Source organism: Myotis myotis, unplaced genomic scaffold (assembly GCF_014108235.1).
Source record: "Myotis myotis isolate mMyoMyo1 unplaced genomic scaffold, mMyoMyo1.p scaffold_m19_p_4, whole genome shotgun sequence".
Taxonomy (NCBI): domain Eukaryota; kingdom Metazoa; phylum Chordata; class Mammalia; order Chiroptera; family Vespertilionidae; genus Myotis; species Myotis myotis.
The window spans coordinates 54,120,563-54,132,742 of NW_023416346.1; the positions used below are offsets into that span (position 1 = coordinate 54,120,563).

A 12,180-nucleotide genomic window follows, 5' to 3' on the forward strand; every position below is an offset into this window, starting at 1 on the left:
CTGTATTTCAACTCACATATGACAATTCACAAATTTTTCCTTGGGCCCAAACTTGGGCCCTTAGAGGTAGGATGTTTTATAGAAGCACCCAGCCATAATGTACCTTATCATTTTAGATGGAATGAAGTAAGCAAACATTTACAAATGATCTTTTATATTTAATTCTATCCTGATGAAGAAATGGTAAATCTCTGGACAGGAAGACTAAAAGATTACATTGAATTTTTGATGCCCAGGAATGAAAAAGGGATTTCTCTGAGTTGAAACAGGAGTGGCAATAAGTAGCCATTTGATATGAGTCATTTTATTTTCTTAATAGACTATAACATCTATCAGATATTTACAAAGATTAGGCCAGAATAAAACTAAGTATAAAAGTATTGACCCATATGTCCATGATTCCCAAATAGACTTGCTCTAGCTGCTGCTCTTCTCATCTCCAGAAGCAGTTTTCCAACTTCTTACTATATGTATTTGCCTAGCTGTCTCAAAAGCATCTCACTGTTCACACATCCAAAAACACTCATTGCTTCCCTTCCACATACATTCCCAATTACAGTTAATGGTCCCACTATTCATAACCCAGTCACCCAAGATAGTAACCTTAGCATCATTTTTTACAGTTTCCTCTCATTCATTATATCTAACCAAAATATCAAATCTGCCTTTAAAAAATCTCTCAAATAAAGACCCTAATGCTTTTCCCTGAGGCCAGTGACTTAGATCAGGCCCTTATAACATTTTATTTAACTACTAGTCATTCTTCTTTTGTGAACTGCCTGTCTACGTTCTTTACTCATTTTCCTCTTTACCCATTGGGACATTTGAAATATAATTGCATAAGATTGAAAATGCATACTTTTAAAAAAATCTTAAAAGCAATTTTCTTCATATCCTGAATGATTTACTTATTCCTGTAAAGCTTTCATGGATGTTCTTTCTACAGAACATCAAACATCAGGGAATGTGAGAATTTACTTTAATTTGGAGCTTGCTATATATTGATGATTGACATTTATTAGACAATATAACAAATGAGTGACTAAATTCTTATCTTTCATATGGATGTGTGTGTTCTGTATAAACATAATATGAGATTTACTCTCTTCATTTTTTTTTTTTTTTTTTTTTAATATTCACCGAAGGGTATTTTTCCATTGATTTTCAGAAAGAGTGGAAGAGAGAGGGAAAGACAGAGAGAAATATCGATGTGAGAGAAACACATCGATTGGTTGCCTCCTACATGCACTCCTGGTTGCCTCCTGCATGCACTCTGACTAGGGTCCTGGCCTGAGAGCAGCCAGCAACTTAGGTACATGCCTTGACCAGAATTGAACCTAGGACCCTTTGGTCTGCAGGCAGATGCTCTATCCACTAAGCCAAACTGGCTAGGGCTACTCTCTTCATTCTTAAGATGCAGACTGAAGGTGTTTGCTTTTTTTATGAGGTTTACAAATTTTTGACATTGTTTATGTAAAAGCTGGGTACTTTTTTCCAGTTAATTATCTGCAGTCTCCTACTGATTCTATTTTCAGAACTGACTTAGAAGATAGAAGCACAGGATTTTTTGAAGCAATGGACACAGTTTTATAGTCATAGTCAATGTGGAACATCTAGTAACTAAAAGCAGGTCTTTCACATATAAACAGGGTATAATAATTTAGTTTTTATGAATGCTTGTAATTGAATAGGCTATTTTCTTAATTCCACATTATATAAGTAATGGACAGTAAATATACATTTATAATGGAAATTACTGGGTTTTTCATTTTTTGTTAGATAATAAGTAAGAAGAAGGTCTTATGTTTTATTGTGTGTTTTGTTTTTCTACTTTAGAAGGAAAAATAACCAATTACACAAGCCTTCTGTGTGTCACTGTAGTTTTATCTTTTATGTGGTAGAAGTTACTTTATGAATTTTGTCAAAAATAGAATGATATCAGATGACACATCTAGTTTAAACCCTTAAACACATTCCTGGCTTCATTTGACTTACTCTGGTACTTCTCTAACATCCCACATGTCAGCATGCTCTGCTCCTTCTGGAACTTCTTCTGGATTCCAGATGGCCTCGCTAGTTTCATCACTGGTTTGAGAGATGACTGTAAAAAAAAAAAAAAGGGAAGATAAAGCTGAAGCTGTTGTCCATTTTCCCCTCAAAATCACTCCTTTTCTTTACATTCAGTTTGGGATCATTGAAGTAAAACATTTTCTATTTGTGATCTCTAGCTTGTTTTTTGGTTAAAAAAAAAAACCTAAATTAATACAATGATTAAATAGTTTAATCAACATGCAACTGATATATTGTAGAATTATAATAGTAATTGTAAAAAATTGGAAAAGACATTTAAGTAAATAAAAGAAAATAATCTATAATCCAACTACCAAGAGATAATGAATGATAGCATTATATCTATCTAGTCTCTCCCTCCCTCCTCCCCCGCCTCTTTCCCCTTCCTTCTCTCTTATTTATATATATATATATATATATATATATATATATATATATATATATATATATTAGGGGCCCGGTGCATGAAATTCATGCACTGGGGGGGGGGGTGGTCCCTCAGCCCAGCCTGCCCCCTCTCACATTCTGGGAGCCCTCAGGGGATATCCTTCTGATGGCTTAGGCCCGCTCCCTGCTCCCCTTGGAGCTGAGTCTGCCCCTGCCCAGGCCTAAGGGTTCTGGCAAGGCCTCTGGCCTGGGAAGGGAACCCCCAGCCCCCTCTGATCACCGGCTCCACCCCTGCCCAGGCCTGAGGCCTCTGGCCTGGGCAGGGGACCCCCAGCGCCCTCAGATCGCCAGCTCTGCCCTTGCCCCCTCCGATTGCTGGCTCCAACCCTCGCCCCCCCCCCCACCTTCCCCACCACCTGCCTGGCCAACAGGCCTGGACACTTCAGCGGCGGGGCTGAAGGGACTGGGCGCTGCCATCTTGTGGCTATGGGCACCACCATCTTTGTGATGGAGTGGCAGAGTGATGGTTAATTTGCATACTACTTTTTTATTAGATAGGATATATATATACCCATTTATATACACATCTAATAACATATAATATATAAAATGGCATTGCATATATAATTATATGCAAATAAATACTATATATTTTCCTAAAACATAAATAGAATCATATGTAAAATATCCTATATAATAAAGAGCTAATATGCTAATTAGACCAAACAGCAGAACGACCATCTGGACGACCTTGCAGACGAAGCTGGGCTGCAAGGGCCGAGCCCCTTGCACGAATTTTGTGCATAGGGCCTCTAGTTTTATATAAAAGAAAAATCAAACAATCACTTTGATTTAGATACAAATGTCTTATCTTGCATTGTGTTTTACTATATAAAAGCCCTTTGATACATATTTCATTCAAGTTTGACATAATTTTTAAAATATACCATCAGTTAAAAAAACTTGAAATGTTCATTTCTAATCCAGTATTTTCCTCATGTAGACATGGACTTTAAAGAAACTTGCTATCAGTTATTTTTAAGTAAAACTGAGAGTGTGCCTGAGTTTCTACATATCTGTAAATGTTTAAATGTAAACAGGCATACAAAACCCAGCGTACGTTTGTTTTTTCCCAACTATTAAAGCAGAAATAGAGAGCCACGTTTGGAACACAACGTTATTTGGAGTCCTTTTAAACATCTCCCCAAATGCACCTGATTGTCAAGTTTTTAATTCTGCTAATTTATTGAATTATCTGCTTCTGTCTAGCGTGGGCTTTGAAAGCCTAATTTCATATATATAATGAGGTAAAAGACTCTTGAGTACATTGAGCAAAAATAACTGAAATTTTAAAATCATCCCCTGAGACCTCATTTTTATCCATTACTTTAAATAATTTTTTTCAGATAAAATCATTTACAATTAGCTAAATTGGTGAGAGCTTTCTTTGTTTCAGCTAAATTAGAGCTTTCTATAGTTTTTAAGATGTATAAAATGTTCAGCTCTGTGAAAATATATAGTCTAAAATGCTGGGAATATATCCAACAATATTTATTCCAGTTTATTGAACCTGTGACTGTATAAGTTACCTCATGGGTTTAATTTATAAACATTTAAATATAAGATAAAACTGTGTAGTTTTTTGTTTTACAAAAGACTATCAGCTTAATGGGGTCAAAGATCTTTTCTATTTTGATTTCTATGGTAGTCTCAGAGATGATCATACTGCCTGGTACATAATAGATACTCAATAAATATTTATTGAATAAAATAATGAATGAATTATGTGAAATTGCCAGAATATAGCAGGATAGAAGGTGAAGAAGCTAAGCATCTTGATAACTAGATCCTAAGTTATGAGTTATTTAACCATACATTACTTTGAGGTTTTCTATCTCAGGAAATATGTCAAAACATGTGAATAATTCAAGGCAAATTAATTTCCATAACTATAAAAGCAACTTATTTGCAACAGTAGAATAATCAGCATCTTTATATGTCAATGACTCTTCATCATTTCTATAATTATTTGAGGTCATCATTAATAAGTGCTAGTGTTAGTATTACTCTCCCTATACTTTTGTCCCCAAAGAAGAGATTGTACTAATTATTTTGGCCTACACACTTTATTAAATAACTTACCTTTATGCACTTCTGTTTTTGGTGGTCCAATATCCCCAGGACCCATGGCTCTGATCGCAGATAAACAATTAGTCTATGAGAGAAGAAAAAGTCCAACTTTTAGTACTACTTGTCTAACATATGTGACCAATAATACTTTAAATTGATACGCTTCCCACCTAAAATTTCATATATCTTTCCATTTTAATTACCCATAGTTATTAATACAGCAGAGAGCCAGATGTAGAGTATTATTTTGAATGTGTTTTCCTTTTCTTTCAAAAAGCATTTGGTTTAATAGACTCTAAGGCAGAATTGATCTTTGATTAGACTAAATCCCTAGTTCCAGCCCAGTGGATTATGGATTCCTGGGGACAGCAGAATGAGCCACAGTCATCTCCCTGAAGGTTAAAACCAAGTGTTACTATAAGAGCATCGGCACTTTTGGATTTTGAGTGTCTGGTCACAGTTAGATGGGGGATAGAAGTACGGGAAAATGTTTTTTGGTTTTTTTTTAATACTCACCACAGGGTGTGTTTATTGATTTTAGAAAGAAAGGGAGGGAAGAAGAGAGAATGGAGGGGAGGGGAGAGAGAGAGAGAAACATCAATGTGAGAGAGAAGTATCAATTGGCTGCCTCCTATGCAGGCCCTGAACAGGGATGGGACCCGGAACCTAGGTATACGTCCTAACCAGGAATCGAACCCGCCGCAACCTTTTGGTGAATGGGATGATGTTCATATCAACTGAACAACCTGACCAGGGCTGGGAAAGTTTTATAGAAATAAAAACAAACCACTAAATAGAGTCTAAATATACAAACATCAAATGACTCATTCAAAAGTCCTGATTTCAGCTTTTACTTCTCTCCACTGTGTGTATGAAACACTGTTTTCTCCCACCACTTCATGATGCTGAACTAATGAATTTAAACAGCAATCCCAAATTAATAGGGTCAAATATATGCTGAACCACTACACTCTTCATACAAGTTCAAGTTTATTTTGCCATATTCTACACAAGTATACATACTCCAATAGGATTGCCTCTGATGCAGCAGTACAAAAACAGCTTTCCTTTTTCAAATAAGCATAACACATACTATGCCATCATTATAGTGGCAACCACTTCATTTGTCCCTCTCAGGGGTTCTCTGATATTTCAAGAAACTACCCTACACACACACACACACACACACACACACACACACACACTTTTTTTCACTAATTGTTCTTGATGTCAGATTCTGCATTCCAATTCACTGCAGTCAAAAAATTATTATCTTCTTGGATCTTGGCAAACAAGCATCTCTAACTCTTCTTTCTCAGGTCCCCATACTAATCTCCCAAGATTTAAGACATGTGTGAAAGTTATAATGTGCTATTTGGGCAAGATAAATAAAGTCTGTCCTTGAAAGCTGGTGGAAAAGCTCACCTGGGTCTTTTTATGCTAAATTATTCCAACAGCTATACATCAGAAATTAATTTATAACATGTCAACAGTTTCTGAGACAGTGACTATTCCTTTCCCAAAGGTGCTTCAAAAGTGCTAAGTATGTGGTTAAAGTGCTATAGGCATTTTAATATGAAAATCCAAAGACAATATTCTGTACTTTTTTTTCTTTTTAAGCACTAAGGTCATATAGACTTGCAGTGCTTTTCTTAAATTATTAATCACTGGAATACTAATAGTCAATCAGGGTAAAGCATTTCTTGGAACATGAGGACCGCTTGTTTTGTTGAGTGCCTCCTTCCATGAAAAAATTAAAATCTGTAGAAATAAAAACTTGAACATTTCTGACAAAAATTGGTATGCTTTCCATGGAGAGTGATGATTGAGTCAGTATACTAGAACATAGGGGGAGTTTCAGTTTATTAACTTAATGAAAATAAATGATTAAAAATAAAATTTTCAAGTGAAAAGATAGATCAGAGTAATAAAAACATTAAAAACCATCTGGCAACTCTTTTCTATAAGAATATCATTTCAGCCTTCACTGTGAATCCATGTCCAATTATCTGAGCAATTTTATCATTGCAATTCATTCCACTTTGCAATATGTAAGAGAGTTAGAACATTTTTGTTACAATTTTTGTTAAGAGTAGTGAACATATTTCCCACAGGTTTTAAGGTCCCCTTGTAAATCAAAAACAAACAACAGTCCTAATCTCTTTCCATTCTCCCAGATTCTTCACAATTCATGGTGGGGGACAGTATAAATGAAACAATGTGTATGCAAGAGTTTAATGCTGTTTTTAGAGAGTGTATTTTCAAAAACACATCACTCTTGTAATCATTCCACAGTTCCCAAGATTAATACATGTGACAAATAAAAAACCATTTCTCTCCTGCAAAATTTAATAGTTCATTAAAATATTAATTATGCTCCCAATGTTCTGATAATCCAATTCTATATCCTCTGATATCTGTACTGAGGTGTCTGAATGACTGATTATCTCAGAATCGCTTATAACTCAGATATAGACTCATACATTTTGATAGTAATTTTCTTCTATAAATTGTACAATTTGGTAAAATGGTCTTAGTTTCTCTATTCTCATAAGCACTCACCTTTACCTAAGAAACACCTCTAAATAAACATCTCCATACTTAAACGTCAAAGGGGTCTTCGTTACCAGGGTAATTCCTCATCTCTGAATCTGTTCCAAATACAAGTTCCACTTCCTTTTATGCAAGAGCAATGTTTCTAAAATATTTAGTATACTTTTGTACCTGATATAACCCCACCTTTCCCAGCATGTATTATTCTATTTCAGCTAAGGAAGAAAAAAATGAGCTTGCCTTCTCAACTTAATTGATACATGCTCCTAACTTTTTCTCCTATGTCTTATTTATTGCATATATTCAAGGTGTTATTAACATCCCTATTTTTCTTTAATTTTGGCCTCAACCAATACTTTTCCCTTACTAAAATATCTTGGCTCCTTTGCATGCCTTATATGATTCTGCTGTGTTCCACCTAAGCTCTTCCTGAAGAGTGGAAGCTAAATCCACTAAATTTGCTGTCTCTTCAGATTGTGCTTGTTTTTCCACACTATGGCAAAAAAGCATTTTAGAAGGAACAAATTGATATGCATTTTTATGGGAGATGGGTTGCTCATGGTAAACTGATTATAATAATGAAAAACTTTATTAAAATAAGTGAAAGCAAAGTGATATGTTCTGCAATAGTATGAGGTTTCTGCCCAAAATTTTGTTTGACTTAGGCAGTCTGATTGCCAAGGTTTGCTGATATCTAAGGAGTAGGAAAAGGGGGAATACACAAAGTATTTTTATTATAGTGGGAATATTAGCATTGACTGTGGTGTGGCCAAAGGTCAGCTCATAGAAATTTCCTATCCAAAATAAAGTCCATCTTGTTGCTGCGAGCTTCCCTGGGGTCACCCTGTACTGACCCCAAATTCTATTCAACTACCTAATTATATTCCACCACTTTATATGAGCATGTACCCAGAGGCCAATTTTAGTAGGCTGCAGCTAGTTCGTCCCCTTATTTGGCTCAAAATATTTTCTGTTCTCCTTTCATCTATAGACAAATGAAAAAGGATAAGTGGACTGAATTGGGTGGCATAATTAATACTGTGTAGTTGAAATTATTTATTTTATAGAAATATTGTCTAGGCTTAAAAATCCTAACTATCACACTGTGTAATGGTTGTCAAGCATTCTTTGGCCATAAATATAAATGACAAACATTTTGAAATGTAGCTATTGCTACCATAGTTACTGAACAATTTTCCTATTTAGCATTCAGGTAGCTTAGAAAAAATGTAATTATGTTTGCTAGAAATGTATTAGAGGTTTTACTCTCATACATAATCAACCCTGCAACTTCCTGCAAATGTATCAGATGACATAGCCTTACTCCCACAGCAAGGTTGGAACAAGTTGTTCAAATACAGTTTCACAGCATATTGTGAACAAAACTAATTCAACTATAAGTATACAACCACCTGTTCAGACTCAAAATCATCCTCTTCTTCAGGATAAAGTAGTTTAGAGAGGGCTTGAAGAGCTGAAACTGAAGAAATAGTTTCAGTCTCCATGTTTTCGGATTCCATAGTTTCCGTTTCCATATTTTCTACATATTCAGGTTCCATATTGTCCAAGTCCATATTCTGAGGAAGAAAATAATCAGAAATAAGTATTTTAGTTTTCTATTTTATTTAAGACACTAGAGGCCCAGTGCAGAAAATACATGCAGAGGGTGGGGGTGATCCTCAGCCCGGTTTGTACCCTATCGCTATCTGGGACCCCTCGGGTAGGGTCCCTAGGCCTGGCTGGCGATCAGGGCCTATCAGGGCTCTCCTTCCACAGCTGCTGGCAGCTGGCCCCACCCCAGCTTCTGCCATTGCTTGCCATCTTTGCGGCACTGCCCTTTCCCTCCCCGGCCACCAGTCGCCTCCCTCTGTGAGTGACAGGCATGGGGTACAATCGCTTGGCTGGCCTGGGCCTCCCTCTGCAGGGCGATTACTGGCCAGCCCCACACATCTGCGACAGCGTCACTGGCCAGTGGCCTGGGCCTCCCTCTGTGGGTCGATCGATCACTGGGCTCCCAGATTGATCACCCAGCAGAGGGAGGCCCTGCCCGCCAACCACAGCACTGCCAGTCGGATGGCCTGGGCCTCTCTCTGTGGCCACTGGCCAGGTGCTCTGGGCCTCCCTCTATAGGGTGATCTATTGGGGGGGGGGCCCCAGATTGATCACCCTTCAGAGGGAAGCCCCGCCCACCCACTACAGAGGCAGTGGCCGGGTAGCCTGGGCCTCCCTCTTTGGGGTGATCCATCTGCAGGGCTCTGCAATGGATTGCCCAACAAAAGGAGGCCCTGTCCAACTGGCCGGGGCTCTGCTATCGATCACCACACAGAGGATGGCTTGGCCTCCTTCTTTGGGGTGATTGCGGAGGTCCCCCACCCCAATCGATCACCCTGCTGGCCAGTGGCCTGGGCCTCCCTCTGCTGGGCGATCATGGGGTGATGGCTAAGCCACCCAACTAATTGCATCACACCTGCCTTGGCTGTCCTGGAGTCAGTGTGTGTCATAGCATGGTCGTCCAGAAGGTTGTCTGGACGGTCGTTCTACTGTTTTGTCATTCAGTTGATTTGCATATTATGCTTTTATTATTATAGACTAGAGGCCTGGTGCACGAAATTCATGCACTGGGGGGGGGGCTCAGCAGAGCCTGCACCCTCTCCAATCTGGGACCCCTTGAGGGATGTCCGACTGCCAGGACATCCCTCTCACAATCCGGGACTGCTGGCTCCTAACTGCTCGCCTGCCTGCCTGCCTGATTTCCCCTAACCACTTCTGTCTGCCGACCTGGTCGTCCCCAACTGCCTCCCCGCTGCCAACCTGGTCACCCTCAACTGCTCCCCCGCCCGCCGGCCTGATAGGCCCTAACTGCACCCCCCTTGCCAGCATGGTTGCCCCTTACTGTACCCCCAACAGCCTGGTCACCCCCAACAGCCCCCCATGCCAGCCTGGTCGCCCCCAATTTCCCCCCTGCCAGCCTGGTCATTCATCACTGCCCCCCTCTGCCGGCCTGGTCACCCTTAACTGTACCCCCTTGCCGACCTGGTCATCTGAAACTGCCCCCTTCTGCCGGCATGTCCCCAGCGCAGCTGGGAACTGGAGGCAGCAGTCACAGGCATTTTCCTCAGCTGGTCTGGACCAACAGAGCTAACCCAACAAGTGGATGGCTGTTGGAATAGCCACTGGACTGGTAGCATTGTGTGTCAAGCATACAAACAGTTAGAGAGAATGTCTGAACCATGGGGGCACGTTGTGAATGGGATTTGAGGTGCATGCCTAAGCTACAGAGTCAGAAGACACTCTCCCTACAGAGTCGCTCTCCATGGCAGCTGGCTTTCAGGCAAAGAAAGTAGATCACAAAGCCCTGCCACGAATTAGACTTCCAGGTCTTGCCTCCTATTGCCCTTGGATTGTTTCCAGGAGTGTATTTTCTGTAGGCCAAGAGCTGTTGCAATAGAAACACAGTTTCCCTCTGGGCTAGACCATTGGAGGTGAGGGACTGCCATTACTGTGAGGGAAAAACAAACTTCACCCCCAACCAGCAGAGGCTCAAAACTGTGAGGCCACAGAGGAAAAAAAATCTTGCAATTCAGTGCCATCTACTGGAACAGAGTAGAAAACCTCCTCAGAGATAAATGGGAAAACAAAGGAGAACAGCGAACACCATGGACAACCACAACAACAATGATGACCAGAAAGAAAATGAAAAATCCCCAGAAAACAAGCTGGAATACACAGAATCATGTGAGTTGAATGACAGAGATTTCAAGATTGCAGTTCTGAAAATATTCAATGAGATGCAAGGCAATTTAGCTCACTCAGAAAACAAATCAATGAACAAAATGAATATTTCTCCAAAGAAGTTGAATTGTTAAAAAAAGAAAAAGAAAAAAAAGAATGTAGCAGAAATCCTGGAAATAAAGCAGGCAATTAAAAAAAAAATAAGAGTGAACTGATGAGCATAGAAAACAGAACCAACCAGTTAGAGAAAAGAACTAGTGATATTGAAGATAGGAATCAAGAAATGATGCAGGGGGAAGAAGAGAAAGACCTGAGAATAAAGAAATATGAAATAGCCCTATGAGACCTCTCTGATTCCATAAAAAAATAATAATAACATCAGAATCATGGGTATAGCAGAGGAGAAAGAGAGAGAGTATGGAATGGAGAGTCTATTAAAACAAATAGTGGATGAGAACTTCCCAAATCTATGGAAAGAACTAGACCCTCAAATACAAGAAGCAAACAGAACACCTAGTTTCCTCAATCCAAAGAGGCCCTCTCCAAGGCACTTGGTAATGAAGCTGTCAAAAATTAGTGACAAAGAAAAAATCCTCAAAGCATCCAAGGAAAAAAATAAAGTGACTTACAAAGGAAAACCCATCAGAATTTCACCTGACTTCTCATCAGAAACTCTACAAGCAAGAAGAGAGTGGGACCAAATATTTAAATGACTGAAAGAGAGAAATTACCAGCCACTCATATTATATCCAGTGAAATTATCCGTGAAATATGAAGGATAAATAAGAACATTCCCAGACATACAGAAATTGAGGGATTGTATCACTAGAAAACCTCAATTGCAGGAAATACTAAAGGGAGTTATTCTACCTGAAACAAAGAACATAAGGTCATAAACACTATCAATAGGATTGACAAAAAGTTGCAGCATAAACAGGAATAACTTGTGACAATAAAAACATAAAAGGGGAAGGGGGACAGGTATGGACAGGCAAAGGAAGATGAAGGTCAGATGTACTCAAAAGGGAAAAAACTATGGTATATATGTAACTTCACTTTTTATAAAACTAATGACAACCACACAGAGAAATTCCCCAAACAAGACATATAGCTTAAAAAAAGAGGAAACAAGGGAAAGGTGTATGGAATACCACCAAACAAGAACAACAGATAGAAGCATAAAGGAACCAATGGAAGCACAGAGTTACCAGAAAACGAAAGATAAAATGACTATAGGAAATCCTCATACATCAATAATTACCCTAAATGTAAATGGTCTAAATTCACCAGTAAAGAGGCACAGAGTAG

General features: G+C 38.9%; 1 protein-coding gene across 1 annotated transcript in view; it reads right to left on the minus strand.

The window, feature by feature from the left end:
• The window catches only part of DNAAF6 (dynein axonemal assembly factor 6), a 66,952-nt gene that overhangs the window by 39,726 nt on the left and 15,046 nt on the right, over positions 1–12,180 (minus strand). The window contains exons 2-4 of the mRNA XM_036305767.1: positions 8,553–8,717; positions 4,600–4,672; positions 1,996–2,101 (exon numbers count right to left, since the gene is read on the minus strand). Coding sequence (XP_036161660.1) covers positions 1,996–2,101; positions 4,600–4,672; positions 8,553–8,714 — 341 coding nt within the window. The 5' untranslated portion in view covers positions 8,715–8,717. The remainder of the gene's footprint in view (positions 1–1,995; positions 2,102–4,599; positions 4,673–8,552; positions 8,718–12,180) is intronic.